Source organism: Spermophilus citellus, assembly GCF_964194105.1.
Source record: "Spermophilus citellus genome assembly, chromosome: 8".
Classification (NCBI taxonomy): domain Eukaryota; kingdom Metazoa; phylum Chordata; class Mammalia; order Rodentia; family Sciuridae; genus Spermophilus; species Spermophilus citellus.
Genome location: NC_138189.1, coordinates 39775917 through 39796113, shown reverse-complemented (window position 1 = coordinate 39796113; position 20197 = coordinate 39775917). Strand labels below are relative to the sequence as shown.

General features: G+C 40.7%; 1 protein-coding gene across 1 annotated transcript in view; it reads left to right on the top strand.

Annotated features, from left to right (window-relative positions):
* The window catches only part of LRRC66 (leucine rich repeat containing 66), a 36845-nt gene extending 29007 nt beyond the window's left edge, over nt 1–7838 (top strand). The window contains exons 3-4 of the mRNA XM_081304558.1: nt 2954–3143; nt 4401–7838. Coding sequence (XP_081160684.1) covers nt 2954–3143; nt 4401–6397 — 2187 coding nt within the window. The 3' untranslated portion in view covers nt 6398–7838. The remainder of the gene's footprint in view (nt 1–2953; nt 3144–4400) is intronic.
* Nucleotides 7839–20197: the final 12359 nt, after the last annotated feature.

The window sequence follows — 20197 nt, the reverse complement described above, 5'->3', positions numbered from 1 at the left end:
TCAGGAATTCAGGGATGGCTTAGCTAGGACCTCTACTTGAGGGTATTTCAAGAGGCTGCAATCAAAGTCTTAGCACAGGTTAAGACTCACCTTAAAGAGTCTCACCTGAAAGAGTCTCACCTGAAAACCCACCTGAAAAAGTATTCATTTCTCAACTCTGATGGTTATTGGCCAGACTCAATTTCTTGTTGGACTGTTGAGCTGACAGTTCTGCACTTTACCAGCTGGTGATGAAAGCCTGCCCTCAGTCTCCTGCCTACGGCTCCAGCTCCTCCACAGGGCACTTTATGGCATGGCAGCTTGCTTCAGAGCAAGTATGATTTACATCATGTAATTACATAACTTAAATAATGTAAGTTCCATTTTATATAATGGAATCACCCAAGTGACATCCATTGCTTTTGCTGTAGGTTCTTGGCTGGAAACAAAGCATAGGTCCTGCCCACAGCTGAAGGGAGGAGATTGCTCTAGAGCCTAGGAGTCAGGATCACTGGGGACCATCTTACAATCTGTCTGCCATGGAACTTATTAGAGAAGATGAGACAGTCCACTTCATTTGGCAGTGCACGTAGATTGACAAATTGCCTGGGAACCTCATTTAGTGCATTATATATGGATTATATTTGTATGTGCAATTTTCCCTATGTCTGTTTACTTCCTATGCATTTTTAGTGTACTTTATGAGTCTTCTGAAACTCACAGGTGATAGATGCGAAAGACAAGCTGTAATTCTCGATTCACCAGAACTGCCAAGAATCCTACGATTCCTCCTTCTCTATTATCCTTCCACATGCTTGGCAGTAACTTTAAAAACTGGAACATGATGAACATATTTGGTACCAAAAAAGCTAAATATCACAATGGATGTTGTTTTTCTTCTGGGAGATGAATTTAATACTTGCACTATTCTGTGTGTATTCCCATGTGGGAATCTTTTCAGAAGCTAGATGGATTTTTCAAAGCATAATTTCATCACCATGTTTAAATGCAATAAAATAAGTTCCATCGACATTTCAACGTAGCATTTCTTTTCTTAATCTTATCTCATTCTTCTTAGATGCAGTGATTTGGAAAACACTATTTATATGCTTCTCCAGTCTCTCTGTAATGTACAGCCCTTTCAAATGCTAGTGGATGGGTGTTTCTTTAGGCAAGTGTTACCATTCTGTTTTAATCTTTTCTCAGAAATTTTTTCCTCCTGAATCACTTTATTAATTTCCTTTCTTCCCTTCAGTTTTGCTTTCAGTTCCATGATTTGTAATATAAGATGCCAGGATGAAAACAAAATGCACTACAAAGAAAATAACTATCTGAAAAACTTCAGAATATCTCACTCTGCTGTTGAGGAGGGCTACATAAGAAAATAACCCTCTGTCTTTTAAAAAAATGGGATATCCCAGTCTATTAGATAGTTATTTTATTTCTCAGAGAGTTATTTTCAAAATGCATTTGAAAGGGCTGTAGATTACAGAAAGACTAGGAGATGCATATAATATTGCTTCACAAATCACTGCATCTAAGAAGAATGAGGTAAGAAAGCTACTGATCCTAGGCAAGACAAGGCCAAAGAAAAGTGTTTTCTCCTTCCCAACCCCAGTCTTCTGCTTCCTGTTTTTGGCAACCTTCCTTTGAAAGTCAAGATTGTTCTCAGAAAAAGTTCACCAGGAATTCTGATTCTATACATAGCGTTCTTGTTTGTAGCACTATTTAGTTGTTTGAATTAGCTCTTCTTGGGAATTTATATAATCCAAGATGAAATGCTGATTTCCCCCCTGATGTTTATAAAAGCAGTTGGCCTTGATAACATTTAGCCTTTAGAGTTTTTATTCATGGGCCTCTTTTTATAAAGCAAGGTTTGCATTTTCTGTTTATGATTTTCTCTTCTCCCACCTGTACCTGCCTAAACTTCACACCCCCCCCCCCACTCTGTGTCTCCTGCTCCAGGCCTCCTCCACTTTGTCCCTCTTTCTTTCTAGTGTGGTGAGTCTGGGAGGGTGTGTTCTTTAAAGGCACATAGCTGTGAGGCCAAATCAAATTGCAACTCTGCCACTTCATTTATTCATTCTTTTTCATTCTTTACTGAGCACCTGCAATGTACCAGGCCCTTGTGCGAAGGTCTGTGTGGGATGTACTGTGTGGTTCAGCCCAGTTTTTTCCTCTGTAAAAAAGGAGGAAAGTGAGGACATTGTCAGAGTATTAGAGATAATGTTTGTGAAGAACCCAGCACAGTGCCAGATATTCAACAGTGCTCTGCAAACAGTAGCTGGAGCTGCACCTGACTGTCTTCCCCTGCTTTATCCTACCCCTGCTAGGTCTGACTGTTCTGGGTCTCTAGACCGTTGAGTCTTTTATTTTTCCCAGTCTCCCCACTGCATTTCTTATTAGACTAGACAAATTGTCATCTTGCAGGTTCTAAATATCCATAGATGCAAAGAACTGCAGTACTATCCTTGAGAAAATGTTTGATGTAAAAGATATATCTTTGCAACTTCTGGTCAACCAGATTTCTTCTGTGTTCATTGTCTTTATCATCTGGCATCTTCTGCTACTTTCAAGATCACAGTGTTTGTAGAAATTCTAAGCCTGTATCCATTTCTAGACCTTGATAGCACAAACTCTAGGTATATTTAACAGTATAAATTATAACTCATAGGATAAAAGAAAGAGAAAATGTTTGGCCATCTAATGCAGACACCATGCTTAAAGCTTTTACATACATTTACTCCTTACAACACCTCTGGAAAGTAGGTTTGCAAAAAGCAAATGATTTGCTTAGACTTACAGAGTTTTTAGGGGCAAAGCAGAAAATTAAACCCAGTACCTTCTGGCTTTCAAATGAGTACTAAACTCATGTGCTTCCATAGAGATATAAACAATATCTTTCTATAACATTTATTTTTATCTCTGGATATCTTTGTTCACAACTTTCTTAAATTTGTTTCTTCTCAAGCAGGTTGTAGACCTCAGCAACAATGCTCTGACCACTGTCCTACCAATGATGATCATTGCTCTAGAATTTCCCCATCTGGAGGTTGACTTGACAGATAATCAATGGCAGTGTGATGATAGAGTGACATTCTTCCAAAGTTTCATTTCTGAATCCTGGAGGAGAAAGTGGAATGTACTTTGCAATAAGTCTGTAGGTAAGTCAATCACACCTCTTTTCTCTGAAATGGTTCATATATGAAAAGTGCATATAAAAATGTAGTGTCATTTGAAACAGTGACAGTCCCTATAAAAGCAAGATTGTTGAACCCCAGCATTAGTCAGCCTTGGACTGTGTCACAGCCTAATCATTGGTGCCTTACTATATCCTCAGTTTATGAATGATTTTCTTCATGTGGTCAAAAAAAAAAAAACTAGTTCAAATCACTCAGAATCAATTGGTTATAGTAAAAAAATAAATTTCAGTAGAAGAAAATTTTACCCTGAAGCCTCAAAACGTCAGTTTTACCCTAATTCTCGAAAAAATTGATTAAAGAAATGACTTTTAAATTTTGAAACATGATTTTAAATGCTTGCTGAGACTCTGAAAATGTGATACTATACATACACAAAAAGCACACATATTTCAAAAGTATATTTCCCTTTGATTTGTTCCTTGCCTCTCCCAAAATTCAGTTGGAATTAAACATTTTGGGAAGGTTCCCCCCCCCCATTATTAATTAGCTATCTTGAAAGAGGAAAAAAATACTTGAAAACAGTCAGATTTTCTAAAAAAAAAAAAAAAAAAATGAGCCCTGGGTTCAATTCTGTTCAGGACTACCAATATGTAGAATCAGAGTCATACCTACCAGGTTCAGAAGAAATTCACAAGGAGCAGAGGGAGGTTAGAATGTTGTCCACCACACTTACATCATTCCTTTGTACAAACCAGTACTGGCATTCTGAATAGAGAAGACAGAGGCCAGGGACCAGAAGACAAAAATGAATGTATTTTTCTATTTACCAGCACTGAGGAATGGTGAGAAAGGAATACTGCAACCCTGGGAAGGAACAAGACAGATTTTGCTGGAGCTAATAGAATGTTCTGGCAAACATGAGGTAGCTGAGTGTATAGAGGGAGGAGGAGCGATATGGTTGTCCCTCCAGTCTGGCTTCTTCCTCCCATAGGCAGCAGGCAGGAAGCCTAAGAAACATGCAACCTTCTGGGGCCAGCAGCAGCTCTACTCCTGACAGCCATGTGTAACTGCACAGAACCATGTATACACTGTTGGCATTAGACAAGAATGAATGAATGAATGAATGAATGAATGAATGAATGAAGACTGCTTGTCACCATGTAATACACACTTGAAAATATAGTAAGATAAGGGCTGAGGAGGACTCGCAGCTTTGATACACCCTGGAACCTTATACTCAGATCCACTCAGTGTGTGGTTTTTGTCTCCCACTTACAGGGGATGAGAAGGCACATTTGGAGATTCCCAAAAGCAGAATTTCCAGGGAGATTCACCTTCCTCCCACTGATCTGAACCACATGAAAAGCCTCATAAGGAACAAAGCAGCGAGGCCCCAGGGAGGAGCGTCTGTGCGCTTTTCCACTCTGAGGAAGGAGGCCCACACTGGCTCTGATCTCAGGCAGATGCAAGGACAGCTGCCAAGAGTGGGCAGAAATGCCGGGGATGTCCACGCTGCTGGCAGAAAGGAGGACGCTTCCCAGGACCTCGTCCTGGCCATCTGCCTGTCTGTGTTCATCACGTTCTTTGTGGCTTTCTGCCTGGGGGCTTTTACCAGACCTTATGTTGACAGACTGTGGCAACAAAGATGCTGGCACAAAAGCCCCGGTTCAGATAATGCCTATTCAAATGAGGGCTTCTATGATGAAATCGAAGCTGCAGGGAGCACACAGCATCCAAGGACCGATCTGCACCAAGCTTTGCATGATCCAAAACTCTGTGAGAACCAGCACTCTTTTTTGGTGACAGAGCCAAGTCCATGTGCCACTGTCATTCCCAACAAAACTCTGGGAAGCAGCAGAAAGGAACCTGGCAGTCTGCAGAGCACAGAACAATGCAGGGCCAACACTGGGGCAGTAAGTAGAAATGATAACATGTTTCCAAACAGCAGTGCAACCCATTTCACTCTGTGCAGACATCCAAACGCTCATAATGATGAGCTAATTTCAGCAGCACAGGACCACAGCTATAGGAATGATATTCTCAGGGAATTAAATTATGAAACTGTGGCCCAGGAATATTCTCCCAGTGAGCATTCAATGGGTGGCTCTGCCATAGCTGGCACATTAAGGACTTTCTCTGGCTCAACCCATAATCATTTGAATGAATTAGACCCATCACTCCCCAGAGAAGTGACAGCTTCTGAATCCAAAATGCTAACACATGCAAATGCACAGAGGACTGGAGAGAGTAAGGAAATCAAGGGCCCTGAACAGTCACCTTTGGAAACTACGGGTTTGCAAATAGAATTTTCTAAGGAAATGCAAGTGAGCAATTTCATCAGCTTGCTGAATGCACAGCAGCCAGGGAGCCAGGGGGCCAAAGCTGAGGAAGAGCATTCAGAAATCTCCAGTGCAAGCACTTGTATCCACCCAAGAGATGCAGACCCATCAGCCCTCATGCCAAGATGGGCTAGTGACCTCAGTGTCACTCCTGCTAATGAGAAGCCAGTGCCAAAAGGTGCACCCTTTGACACTCAGTATGACTTGGAGACTGACTACGATTCCGACGAAGGATCTTTGTTCACCCTCAGTTCAGAGGGTTCAGAGGTGACAAGGGACATGACTGAAGAAGAGCAGCATGGTGAGGAGAGCAGTGGGGCCACCAAGCCCCTGCAAGTTGAGAATCCAGGGATGCACAAGGACAGTGTTATGTCAGTAGAAAGTCTTCAGGACCACATCACCTTCCAGAAGATTCTGGGGAAATATGAAACTCAGGAAGATAATTTTGGAAAATCTCTCATTTCTGGATCAGACTCTAGTTTGCGCAAGACTTCTTTGGAAAGTGCCTCTAACATCAACATATCTGAGGATCCATTAACCTGGCCTAGATCCCTGGATAATAGTCCTTCAAGTGATGAGATTCCAGACGTGTCCGCTTATGATTATGACATAGCTCTGCAGGAGACACCAGAATGGCATTGCTCACTTAGAGACCTAGAATTTTCAAATGTGGACATTTTACCACAAACACCTCCACATTCTGCTGAAGATCCCCCAGATACTGTTGAGAGAGCCTGCCATGAAAAAGACATAGACACTTGTAGATATGAGCCTTTCGTTCAAGGAATAGACACAGCTCAAAAAGATTTTGCTCTCAAGATTTCTACAGGGGAAAACTTAAAACTCTCACAACAAGATTCCCAAGGGGGAGACCAGGATTCTAACCAAATGGACACTGATGCAAATAAGGGGCTTTATGTCCACTTGAGGACATGAAATCCAGAAAACTCATAAGCTGAATGCAGGTGTTATAATCCTATGGTGATAAGCTGGCTCTTGAGTGTGAAACGGGAGAATATTTTGGAGATAGTTCCAAGAACTAAGCACTATCATTACAAGAGCTTCCAAATAAACCCAGTTCACTAAGAGCACAAGAGCACTGCAGTGATAGAGACCAGGGTAAATATTCAGAGGAGAATCCATAGGAAAAGATGATTACAAGGTCTGTGCTCAGACGCAGACCCAGAGCAACCTGATGGGAGTTGGCTGTGTATGTGAACAGCCCCATTGTGACAAAGACAAGGATGTTCAACTTGGTAACCACAGGGAATTCAAGTGACATTTTAGTCCACAGTGAAGCACTTACATGGAAATGTTGAAGAGATTTTTAATGAATTCTCCACAGAGACTAGCACAGCTTTTTGAAGACTGATCATGAAACCATAAGATTGGAAGGGTTTAGAACAATTTAAATATTTTAATAAGTTACAGAGAAGAGAGATCATTTCATAGAAGAAAATGTTAATTAAAATTCAATTTTCAAGAGAAAAGGTAATGTTTTCTGTAAAAGAAAAAGGTCCACCACCATTGTCCTTGATGAGCCTTCTCGGTGTGGCTCTCCAGCTTGGTCTCTCACGAGCTGTTCTTCTGTTTATTCTTCAGCTTCCCTGACATTTTCTTCACAATCAGCTTGATATAGATGATGCCAGATCTGCACAACAAGGCCCAGCCTCCCTGTTACACTCCATACTCACATCCTTAAACCCACTTGTTCAATCCATGTGAATTATCCAGCACCTAAAATTCATCCTTTTCCTTCACAAACATCACGTCCTATATTGTCTTTCTTGATTAACAATAGCATGGCATCCTCCAAGTAAATCCAGTTAGTTACAACTTCTGACTCAGTTCTGACTCATTCTTCTTCATTTCTTACATCTGAGTAGCCTGTAAGCCAAGTGCACTGGAAGTTCCTGGATGGCTATAGGATAGGGAGATAGGTATGGCAACCTGGATGGAGGCTAGGCAATTTGTGCTAAATCAGGGTTTAATGAAGAAGATGGAAATTGATAGAATGTGGGAAAGAACACTAAGAGTCCCTTAATCTACCTCATGGTAGAATCCTGTGGGATCCACCTCCTCAATAACTTGTCGTGTCTACTCTCAGTCTCCAAATTAGGTGCATCCCTTGCCTATCACCTAGATTATTGTGATCTTTAGTACTTCTCTGTGCGCCACTCATTTCCTAACAGTCTTATATCCAGTTTACTACTCCCCTGCTCAAAAACCTCTGATGGATGCTGTTATCTTTATAAAAACCAAATTCCATAATATGGACACATTCCACCTTTCCAATTACCTCACTGTACATTCTATTCTTGTTTATATCATTTATGACAATTATTTATCTCAGCAAACTCCTGAGACCCTTACTGGATTCCCGATTAATTTCTTTCCCACTCATTATCACTATTTTAAAACTTTGACTATCCTTGATGTTTCAATGAGAAAATTTGGAAATCTGGACTGTGAGGAAGAAATTTCTTTCTCTTACCCCATAGCTGTAAACATGTTTATATCCATATTTACCCTCATTATTTTTCTCCAGTCTAAGAAGAAATCAGTATTCTATGGTCAAGGATAATCCCTCCAGACTGCTTTTGCTTTAGTCCTGGGTATAGATCCTTCATTCATCCCATTTCTGCACACCCAAGCTCTCCATATCTATTGGATGTTTCTTGGTGTTTCATGTTCAAGTCCTCTCAACATTAAAATTAAAGAAAAGAACACCTAGCAGCTCCTCAAAATACTACCTTCTCTCTATCATAGCTAAGCTCCTCAAAGCAATGGTCAAAGGACGGTCCACTGACTTTTCAGCATGCTGTGGTCAAGCTTCATCTTCCCTCTAACCTGTGCCATTAAAAGTCAAAAGCAACTTTCAACTGACACATGCAATGGACTCTTCACTCTTCATCAAGTAAAACCTCTGCAGCACTTGACCCTTGGCCACTCCCACCTGGAAACCTTGTATTAGTCAACTTCCCACTGCTGTGACACAAGAACTGAGATAAATCAACTTAAAGGAGGAAATGTTTATTTTGGCTTGTGGTTTCAGAGGTTTCAGTCCAGTTTACTTTGGGGCCTACAATGAGGTGGAACATCAGAGCAGTGGGAGCATGTGGTGGAGGAGGCTGCTCCCCTCATGGTGGCCAGGAATCAGATGAGAGCTAACTGTACAGCAAAGCCCTTTGACAAAACCCACGAACCTATGAATCCATTGTTGAGGTTGGAGCCCTCATGACACAAATACCTCCCAAAGGTCCCACCTCTGAACACTGCTGCACTGGAGACCAAGCCTTCCACACATAAGCTTTGGGGGAGAGATTTAGGATCCAAACTATAACACTCTTTTTCTGTGCCTTCTGTGATATGGTTCAGTAAAGGTGAGGATCCCAGAAGGACAGAGATTGCAAGAAACAGGGATGACTGAAGACACCTTCATGAAGAATCATTTGCAAAGATCCAGGCAGGATTAAAGGAAACTAACAAGGGAAGGTGAAGGATGTGAGGACTAGCAAGAGGGGAGAGGCTTTACCAGCCTCAGGCCTAAAAGACTGAGGAGTTGCCAGGTTGCCCGACAGTCCAGCAGGAACAAGCCAGGGAACCCAGACCCTCAGCCTCTCCATCTTCCAGTCTCCTCACAGCACCTCCCAGTGCCTCCTAGTGCCCAACCTCCAGAAGCTAGAGGTCAAGAGAGCCAGTTAAGATGGTCCACAGTGGTCAGCCTTCCCAGCCACAGAGCAGGATGGAGAAGGGTAGAAAGTAGGTTTTGGAGAATATCCACCACACACTGGTTCCTAATTCTGCTTCTCAGATCTTTCTTTCTCAAGCTCCTTTTCCAGCTTCTTTTTCTGTGCTCACCTCTTAAATATGCATGTTTTCTAGGCTTTGGGCCTTGACTATCCTGTCTTCTCACTTACCTCACTTTCCTTGTGAGAGCTGTCAATCCTTATGGCTTCAACTACCACTTAATGGCTAATATTTCCTATTTCTGTAACTCCAGCTTTGAAATCTTTCCAGAACTTTACACTCACATCCAGTTGTCTATTGGACATCTGCATAGGCACTTCAAGCTAAGCATATCTAAAAGGAAACCCAGTATCTCCCCCTAATCCTCTACCCATCAAATCTGTTACAGACATGCCCGCCCGCCTGCATCACTTAACTCTGCCTGGGCCCTCGATGCTGCCTACTTTTTTAGGTTGCACATCTGATGTTACCACAATGCACTGGCAAGCTTCTTCTCTTTATTCAAGGCTCTATTTAAGTCTCACCTCCTCCAAAGCCTTTCTCACTTCCTTCCAACCCACGTAGAACTAGCTCTCCCTCGCTCCCTTAGGCCTCCACTGCACTGTTCTGCACTGTAGAAGAAATGAGGTTTCACATAGCTTGATAGAGACCTACTGGACTCTTCTGTTGATAAAATTCCAACTATGTAGTGATTTTCAGTCCCATCATGCAGTCTGTGAAGATAAAGGTCATCTCAGTGCTGGCAGGTATTTCATAAAGTAAAAAAAATAAATAAAATTTTTAAAAAATTATATTCCAGAAACAGAGAAAAAAAAAAGTATGCACAGCTTTGAATATTTTTGTTTGCTTACTTATTTTTGTTCAGACTTCCCAAAAGAGTTCTGGTAGTGTGGCATAAACATCACAAGCTTTTTAGTTAAACAGCTCTATTTCTTAGCAAGCCCCTTGTTTTCTGTAAAAAATAAAACTTTTGGGCTGGGATTGTGGCTCAGCAGTAGAGCGCTCGCCTAGCATGGGTGGGACCCGGGTTCAATCCTCACCACCACATAAAAATAAAGGCATTGTGTTGTCCATCTACACCTAAAAATAAATGTTAAAAAAGGAATGTTTTTTTTAAAAAATAATTCTTTTTTGTACCAGGGATTGAACCCAGAGGTGCATTACCATTGACCCACATCCCCAGCCCTTTTTTTTACATTTTATTTAGAGACAGAGTCTGAGTTCCTTAGGGCCTCACTAAGTTGCTGATGCTGGCCTTGAACTTTCAATCCTCCTGCCTCAGCCTCCCAAGTCACTGGGATTACAGTCATGCGCCACCCCACCCCCCATAAAAATAATTTTTAAACTTCTCTCTCAGCTTAGCTTGATATAAGATTTGAGGCCTGCCCTGTATCAGATTTCCAAAATTGCTAGGGATCTGCCACAAAATAGCCTCAAACTTTAAGCTGCCCAAGTTATACTGAGTCCCTATTCCCCAGTTTTCCCTTTGTTTTAGTTTCTCTTATTCTAATTATGTTTCTAGTTCTGGTCTTACTTAAATGACTTTAAATCACATCTTACTGTTTATTTCAATAACCCTCTTTGCATTTCTTTGGCAGAGTAACTCTTAAATTTTCATCAGCCTAACAGTTCCTTATCATGATATTGTAGCCTAAAAAACATTTTTTAAATCTCTGATATAATTTATCTTCATGTGTTTCTAAAGCCATTAAATAAATATTCGATCAATACTTACCTAACCCAAAGCATGAAATTTTAATCCTCTCCTTGAAGAGCAGCAGGTACTATAAATGATTTGTCATTATTTAATGCTGCATCCTAAAAATCCTTCAGGTTCAATAAGGTCATGTTGGGATCAGAAGGACAGAACTTTCCTCCCCGTCCAAGGTGTGAGGCTAGTCTTTTGTCTCTCCTGAAGAAAGTTTTGTCCAGTTCTTTTCCAGGACCACACAGGGCAAAAGGGAGAATCAAGGGAGTAACCAGGAATACACAGGAATAATTCTTAGAACTACCAGCAGAAAATAAATGCAGTCAAGCGGATGTCCACTTGCTTACAATCTATTTGAAATATGAAAGCCACTCTCTCAAGGCTGCAACTTTTGTTTGAAGTACTTTGAGATCCAAGGGAAATGGAGGTAGGAGGGATAGAAGCAGTTCTTCCTATGGGTGCCAAGTTTTGATGAGGTCAGTAGTGCTTTACACTAGATTAATCAGCCATCAAGAAAACATGAGTGGCAAGCTGCAGGCTTACCGCAGGAGGTCTGGTCAGCCTGCCCACTGATTCAAGGGGAGAGAGGCCCATCTTTTTGCTGCCTGAATACATCATATCTTTTGCACTTGAAGCAAGACTGTCTAACTCTCTGAATCTAGTTTCTGCACAAACGTATCCAGTTCACTTTTTTCAAACTCCCACCTTAATATTTCATTAAACTCTAGGAGACATGGGCAATTGTGTGACTAAATTCTCAGACTCTCTCCATAATTTGGTATATAATGAATGTACCTCTGAAACTACAGAGAAGGTAAGGACATTCCAAACCTCGGCATGAAATTTTTTCAGTCTTTGGTTGACATATATTTCATCTGCCTATGTGTGTGTGTGTGTGTGTATGTGTGTGTGCATGCGTGCGCGTGCATGTACTTCTGAAGCTATTCATAGAATTATACAGGAATAACATCTTTGCTCATTTGAATATATACAACTCACACTTGCTATTTGATAAGAAAATTCTCATTATTTTTCTTTGGCTATCATTACCGATTCTGGCTTTTCACAACTGAACATAATTTAAGTTAGCCATAATTTTTTATTTTACTTCTTGATGGCCAAATTATCACAGCTGGACCAATGGGATCCCCTCTCAGCTAGCTTCTGTGTGTTTATCCAGAATTTCTAAATTACCATTGCTTTTTGTCAATAAATGTTCCAAGACGGTCTATATTATTATCCCATGATTGGAAATGAAATTATACCCAAGGACCCTGCTTTCTTTTAGTGGAAAATAAATTGCTCAGGTTTTTGTTTATTTGTTTGTTTGCTATGATGTGAAATTTGTATTAATAATGGGAAAAAGCCTCACACTTCATACGCCTCATTCTACAAATCCCACACCAAAAGCCAAGGAGCTTGTGGGGCAAATAAAGCTGGGGAGACTACAGAGAAGGTAAGTAATCTCATAATCAGAGTACTAAGGAAAAGTCACTGGTATCTTTGAAGTAACCTTGATTGACACAGGCAGGCAGGTAGGCATGGCTAGAGGCTGTAATAGTAGAGATTAAAAATTCACATAAACCAACCAGGCACACTGGCACACACCTGTAATCCTAGCTACTCAGGAAGCTGAGACAGGAGGCTCCCAAGTTCAAAGCCAAACTGGACAGCTTATGGAGACCCTATCTCAAAAAAGAAAGAAAGAAAGAAAGAAAGAAAAATGGACTAGGGATGTAGCTCAGTGGTAGAGCACTTGCGTAGCATGCACACGGCCCTGGGTTCGATCCCCAGTACCAAAAACAAAACAATCATATAAACCACTCAGTGGAAATGCTGGCCCCAGTACAGTTAGGGCAGCTAACTATAGTTAGGCCAGCTGTGGGGTGCTGGGACAGTGCATACTGAAGGTGATCTAAGCAGAGACTCCCTAGGCACAGGCCCCAAATGTAGTCTAGGCTGGAACACAATGTTATGGGGCTGCCCAGGAAGCCTGTGCAGGTATTCATTTTAATTTTCACCTATCATATCCCAATATCCCATGTATAGGCCACCTATAAAAACTTCATATTCAACTTCATGTTTAAGTTTTTATAGGTGTCCTGTACAAGGGACATCAGGACATAATGGGTTCAAACACAACTCAAGGAATCTTGCTCCCCAGACAGCAGCCGAGTTATGGAATTTTTCCCTTCCTGCTGAAGAGTATTAGTCTGCTACAGCTCTTCTGGCTCCCCTTGCCTAGGAGAAATCTGCTATGCTCCAACTTGACTTCTAAGTTAGACTGACATTATTTTATAATGGGTAAGACCTGATGGATGTTATAAACGTGCTTTCTGAAACCATCAATTTCTTCCCTCCCTGTGCATATGAAATACACCAAGAAGTAGAAGTTGTTCTTCTACCTTGAACTTGAGCTTATCTGTGCCTGCTTTACCCAATACAGAACAGTGGAAGTGATACCACAGGACTTCTGAGTTTTTCATAAGAAGCTTTGTAGCCTCTGCCTGGGTTGCTCACTCTGGATGAAGCCAGCCACCTTGTAAGAAGTCCAGTTACCCTAAGACCACCATAATATAAGGAAGCCCAAGTTGGCCATGTGAAAAAGCCACATGGAAAGAGAGATGCCCAACTGCCTCCCAGTGGTTCCAGACACCCTTCCCTGATGCCAGATATTTGAATAAAGATGATTTCAGTCCCAGCCCCTGCAATCCCATAAACCCTGAAGCAAGAATACTTTGACCAAACCCATCAACCTCCAGAGATGTGAAAAAATAATAACAAATTGTCTTAAGCTCCTAAGTTTAAGAAAGACTTGTTTACACATAGTCAACCCCAAAATAAAGGTATATACTATACTAAGTATGTACTCTATAAAAATTAGGCATGGGGTCGCATAAGATTCTTTGTCTTGAGAGTCATGCTGTAGTAGTTGCTGCTGAGCCACTTTAGGGGTGCAACTGGAAAAGATCTCTTGCATTAATGAATGCATGTTAGTGCTTAATAAGTTTAGTTTTATATTTGCTCTATGACATACACACTAAAATTTTAATTCCTATTCCAAACTTTAGTTTTAATTCCCTTTCTTTCATAATTTGCCAAGTTATAGAACCATTTATAATTTAAGGACAGTACCTTTAGTAAAGGGTGTTGAGGAAACTGGAGATTCAAAAGTAGAAGAATGAAATTGGATTCTTATCTCACCCATATACAAAAATCAACTCAAAATTCATGAAAGAATTCAATGTAAGACCTGAAACAATAAAGCATCTAAAGAAAACAGGAGAAAAACTCCATGACATAGGTCTGGGCAATGATTTTTGTGGATATTTTTTGCCCAAAAGCACAGGCAAGGAAAACAAAATAGACAGATGGGATTGCACCTAACTGCTGCACAGGAAAGAAAACAACTAACAGTGAAAAGAGAACCCAAGGATTGGGAGAAAATATTGCAAACTATAATCTGATAAGGGGCTAATCTGCAAAATATATAAGGATCTCAAGTCAGTAGCATGACATAACCCAATTCGAAAATAGACAAAGGACCTAAAGACATTTCTTAAGATAAGAGAGATGAATGGCCAGCTATAAATGAAAAAAAAATGTTCACTATCTCTAATCATCAGGGAATTACAAATTAAAACCACAATGAGCTACCACATTTAAAAACATCCTATTACTGGTTTCTTCTCAAATTTCTTTGTTTAGATTTACCAGGGTTGAAATCTAAACAATGCTTCCTGTTGTGTTTTGGATTAGCTACTCTTTCAAATACCAGAAATCAGAATATCTTTTCTAAAGTATTGGTAGGACCAGAAATAGATTTTAGTAGAAAAAAAAGAAAAAACACAATTTGCTTTAAGGAGAATTACATTTATATTAATTAACAAACACCACTCAGTATCTTTTTTTAGGGGGGGCGGGGGTGAGCGAGTACCAGAGATTGAACTCAGGGGCACCCAATAACTGAGCCACATCTCCAGCCCTATTTTGAATTTTTTATTTAGAGACATTATTTATTTTGAGTTGCTTAGCGCCTCACTAATGCTGAGGCTGGCTTTGAACTTGTGATCCTCCTGCCTCAGCCTCCGGAGCCACTGGGATTATAGGTGCATGCAACCACACCAGGCCTGTCCACTTAATTAATATCTATTACTGCCTATTACCATAGTTGTATTTTGTGACTTTTGAAACTTTTCCAAAATCTATTCCATGATGACTTACACACAAACAAACAAAAAAGAATTTACATTTCATGTGAATAAAAATGAGGCTTTTATCATAGAATAATTTATTAACAAGAGAGTTCTGATAGCTTTACAATGAATAGCTGGAAAACAGACAAAAAGGCTGTCACCAGAGGCAGGACTGTCACACTTATTCTTACCTGAGGCATGTCTCCACCCTGTTATTTAATAATTATACACTTAATTACAGCACCTTCTCTTCTCAATAAAGATATATCATTTACATAGCCCCATTAAACAAATGTATATTCAGGTGCAAGAGATTTTTGTCTTATGATTTCTTCTGATTAAAAATATATTCCTTTCTTGGGGCTGGGATTGTGGCTTAGTGGTAGAGTGCTTGCCTAGCATGCATGAGGCACTGGGTTTGATCCTCAGCACCACATAAACGTAAAATAAAGATATGTGTTCACCTAAAGCTAAAAAGGCTTAAAGAGACTTACATTTTTTGTTTGGTTTTCATTTTTCTCAAAGATACTTCCACTACTTCCAGTACTCTGGGGCATGTACTCTGTTTGACTTCCTTGTCATGCAACATTGCCATGTCTTGTCATTTCTGCCTGTGAACTACCTTCTCTGTTAGCTCCATGGCCCTCCACACGTGCCCTTGACCATGTAAGTCTACAGGGGGCTGGCTGTTTTCAGGCCACCTCTGCTCAAGCACTATGGGATTTGGTTATTCTAGACTAATTTTTACAGGAGCTTTACAGATTGGACAAGGCATATTGGAGGGAATGAGGTCACCAAGGATGGTCACATGGCTATGATTTGGGCATCAGTCATGAAGGTATGCATCAAAGCAGTGTCAGAGGGAGAGGCCTGGGAATGAAAAACCCACTTGAGAGACATGGTAGGGTAGAATCCCCAGTGTTGACTACTGACCTGGTCCAGTCACATGGTGGATGCTGAGTAGATATGTGTCAATTACATGGATAAAGAAATGAAAGGAGGGAGGGAGGGAGCAAGGGAGGGACAGGGAGATGGAACAAAGAAAATCCTGATGCAGTGAGGTATAATAGGTCTTTTAAAATCTGGGTTGATAATCTAGATTAATCCTAGATGAATCTTTATCACCACATCTTTCTATGCCAATGGAAAGAAGCTAAAGAAACAAGAGAGATTGTTCTGCAGAGGGACCCATATTCTGGATTTGCTGATTGCTCCCTGGTGTCATTCATTACCTTGTTACTTGGCATCCTTGCTGTTCTGTCCCAGGGACGGTGTTTCCCCATTACTTTCCTCTGAATGTCCTCTGAATGTCCTGCTTACCCGTCCAGGCTGGCTAGCAGCTTCTCATGTTTTTATAAAGACCCTCCTGATTGTTCCAGAATCAAACTTCCTCATCCTTCTCTCTGTGTTCCCCAAGCACATTTCTTGCACTTCTATTTAGCCTTTATTTCATTCTGTCTTGCACTTGGTCCTTTTTCTGGCTGAGCTGCGTCTCAGTAGATGTCTCTGAATAATCTCCTTAGGGAGCCAGCCTCTTCCCTAAAACTGCTATTCTAAGACTTCCACTTGATTTTTTTTTTAGTTATCAGCCTGTTCCCCAAACTTAACAAAACAAAAACCTGAATAATTAAATTTCATTGCTAAATCACAGCCTAAATTTAGGCCTCAATGTTATGTTTGAAACTTGAGAGTAGAATTGACTTTGGGCCATATATTTTTATGGGATTGGTGGGCTTTTGGGTTGCCAGGGCAGTCCAGGTCCCAAATGCTGGCCTGTCTCCATGTGGGTCAGGACTACACTAGAGACCCCATAAATAGAGAGGGCCCTCTGACTTTCTCTCCAGGGTAGCCAGAGGGAACAAGATGTGCACCAGACCCTGCTGTTACCCTTGGAGACCCCAAGCTAACAGAATAATTCCTTCCCCTGCCCTTCTCTGAAAATACTCAGTGCTCTACCCAGAAGGGCTGGAAATGGCACTGAAACTCACAGGGGATTCTACCTATACTTTGTGGGGCTGCACTAAGATCTCCTCCTTTAGAGAAAAAGAACCTACTTCCATTTCTGTCCCTAGCTAGAAAGCTGTCCTTAGGCTAATGCACCCTGTGTCCTGGACTAAGTTCAATGAGAGCCAAGGTCAGACAAGCCAAGGTAGAAAGTAGAAACCTTCCTGCCTTCCCCTACATTGCAGTACTACATATTGAACAGAACTTAATGGAAAGTCAAATTCAAATAATACTTGTTTGGTGAATTATCTCCTCAAACTAAAGAAAGAGTTGACTATTCCATTTTATTAAAAAATATTTACATTGTAGCTAATCAACAAGGAGAACTGGCAGAACCTCAAAGGATTCTGGATTGAACATTGTTAAATCTTTCAATGCAGATGCAGCTAGAAGGATTGGATCCAAGGGTATCTTTGACTTTTGCCCAGGACCTGGTGCAAATATGATTAGAAATGGTTTTAAATCAGGTGTAAAGTTCCAAAATGAACCAAAGAACTTTAAAAATCCCCTCAGTGTTTATTTTTGAGAAGCAGAACAATTATTACTACTATTTTCCATAAATTCTTCACTCTCATGTAAAGTTAAACCTTTCTTTGTACTTGATGACTTTAATAACTAGTGCAAATATTGCAGTCATTTCTTATATCAAAGTAAGAGTTAATTTTCCATTCAAATTCAGCACTTTGTCTATTTATGCAGTAATAACATGAAAACAACTATAAGAAGGAAAACTTGAATTACACATTCATTCTTTTTTTTTTTTTTTTTTTTTTTTTGTGGTGGTGCTGGGGATCAAACCCAGGGCCTCATGCATGCAAGAGCACCATCAACTCTTTTTAGATTAATTCATTAACATTTTTGCTTCTCTCTTTCTCTGAATGTTTTTGTCTCTCTCTGAAAAATATATTTATATTTTTAAAATCTATATCAAATTTATATACATTAAAATTTATGATTTATATGTTAAGTATATGAAATCAGCTAACTATACAAGCTGTCCATAAAATCTGGAAGTCTAGGTGAATATACATAATGTTGTCATAAATATCTTCCATCTGAAACAATGTTGTGTATGTTCCCAGAGTCTTTGGACACCCTGTCAATATCAAAATCATTCCAGATGCATTTTTGTCTTGCCTGAGCATTAGTTCATTAATGTTCATCACTTTCCCTGAAGGCCATCCACACACCCTTTGGCAATTGAGGAGTAAAATTCTCATGCTGGAAGATGAGAAATAACGTTGAGAATTATGCAGGGAATAACACATCTTTAGCCCTGCCCTGTTGTTTTTAAACTTGTCATTCTGTTCTTTCTTATAGCTAATGTGGGTAACTGAACTGTCACTGGAGAAATATGGTTCTCGTTTGCAGCAGTTTCCAGTTGAACAATGAAAACTGAACTGATCTGACACAGATAGCAAGTTTCTATGCCCAGGTCACCCAGATAGTTCTACTGTCCAAACAGAATTCCCTGTGGACATCTGCCTTCAAAGAGGACACTCTGTCCTTGTACCCAGTTCTCAGGCTTTTGCCTCCCTGCTGGCTGGCTGGCTTGATAGGGAACCCTGTCACCCAGGAGCTTTAAAAAGCATTTCTTTGAGGCCTCACGCCTTCCCAGAAGAACCAGGTGCCTGCAGAAGCACACGCCATGCTGGGCACCCTGCTGCTCCCTCCCTGAGAAAGCAGGCTGTGTCTTTCAGTTGGAGTTATCCCTGTGCTTTTCACAGTTCCTGCCTGAACCTTCATCTTCCTGCCATCTGAGAAGCCCTACAGAGCCAGCTTCAATGTCAGGTCTTCCACTCCCTCCAGATCCAAGGAGCTCAGCAGTCCCCCCTCACCTGCTCCTTGCATCTTTCCTGAACCTCCTTACCCTCAGGTTTACCTGGGCCATACTGTAGCAGGCAGCAGGGTACCTCTGAGGCCATAAGAACAGTAACAATGACAATGACCCTCAGCTGCCTTCTGCTATTTTAGCAGCAGGAGTGTGTTTGTTCTGAAATTGTTTCTGTTAAAGATGGCCTCAACCCAGCTGGCAGTGGCCCCTTATACTCTAAGGCCAGCCTCCCTTCCTCCTCACTCAGACTTGCTCCAACATGTCACTGAAGCCTGCCCTCTGTGGGACTCCTTGCCCTCACAAGGAAAGACTGCACAGTGTAGAAGATCTTGGAGAAAAGAGAAATGTCCCATCAAATATCTCCCTGTTTCCCGAGGGAGAAGATCAGCCTGCATAACTGGCTGCAACTGTGATTTCAATCAGGGCTGCAGGATTCCTGAAATAAAAATACAGGATGCCTAGTCCAGCCTGCATTTTAGATAAACAACGAATGAATACTTTCTTAGCATTTAAGTATGTCCCATGCAATATTTGGTCCCTATTTATACTTAAAATATTATTTGTTGTTTATCTGAAATACAGATTCAATTGGATAACCTACTTTTTATTTGGCAACCCTTTTTTAATATTCAAATAAACTAAAAAGTCTTCCATGCAGTGTACAGAAAGCTTCTCCCGTTCCAACAAGGGAGGAGGATATTGCTGAATGTCATTTGCTGCAGTAAAGAAATGATTAGCTAGCTGGTATGTTCTGCATGAGGCAGTAAGCACATACCACCCATGCTTGCAAAAGTGCCTCTGTCAAAGCCTAAGCAATGATTTACAAAAAGGTATAAATGGAAATTCACTCACATCATATCCAGAGGGAAGAAATTCCAGAACATCAAGTTCTGCCTGCAGTTGCCAAGGAAAAACCAAATAAAATTGAACAAAACAAACCCTTGCAAAAAAAAAAAAAAAAGGTGTTTCATTGCACAGATGCAGCATTACTTGCAGGGAGGGTATATTAGGTAAAAGCTTGCACAATTTCAAAAAGAAGAACCTTCTTCAGAGCCTTCCATTCTGTTAGTTCTACAACTAGTGGTCATACTCTTCTCCCTTAGTCAACCTCAGCCTCCCCAACAACCTCATAGTTTCAAAAATATATCAGCTCTGACTTTGCCTAACCAACCTGGAAGGAATTACGTTCTATCAACTGCATGGAACAATTGAAAAGGACCATAAGCACTGCTTTAGTTTGCTAA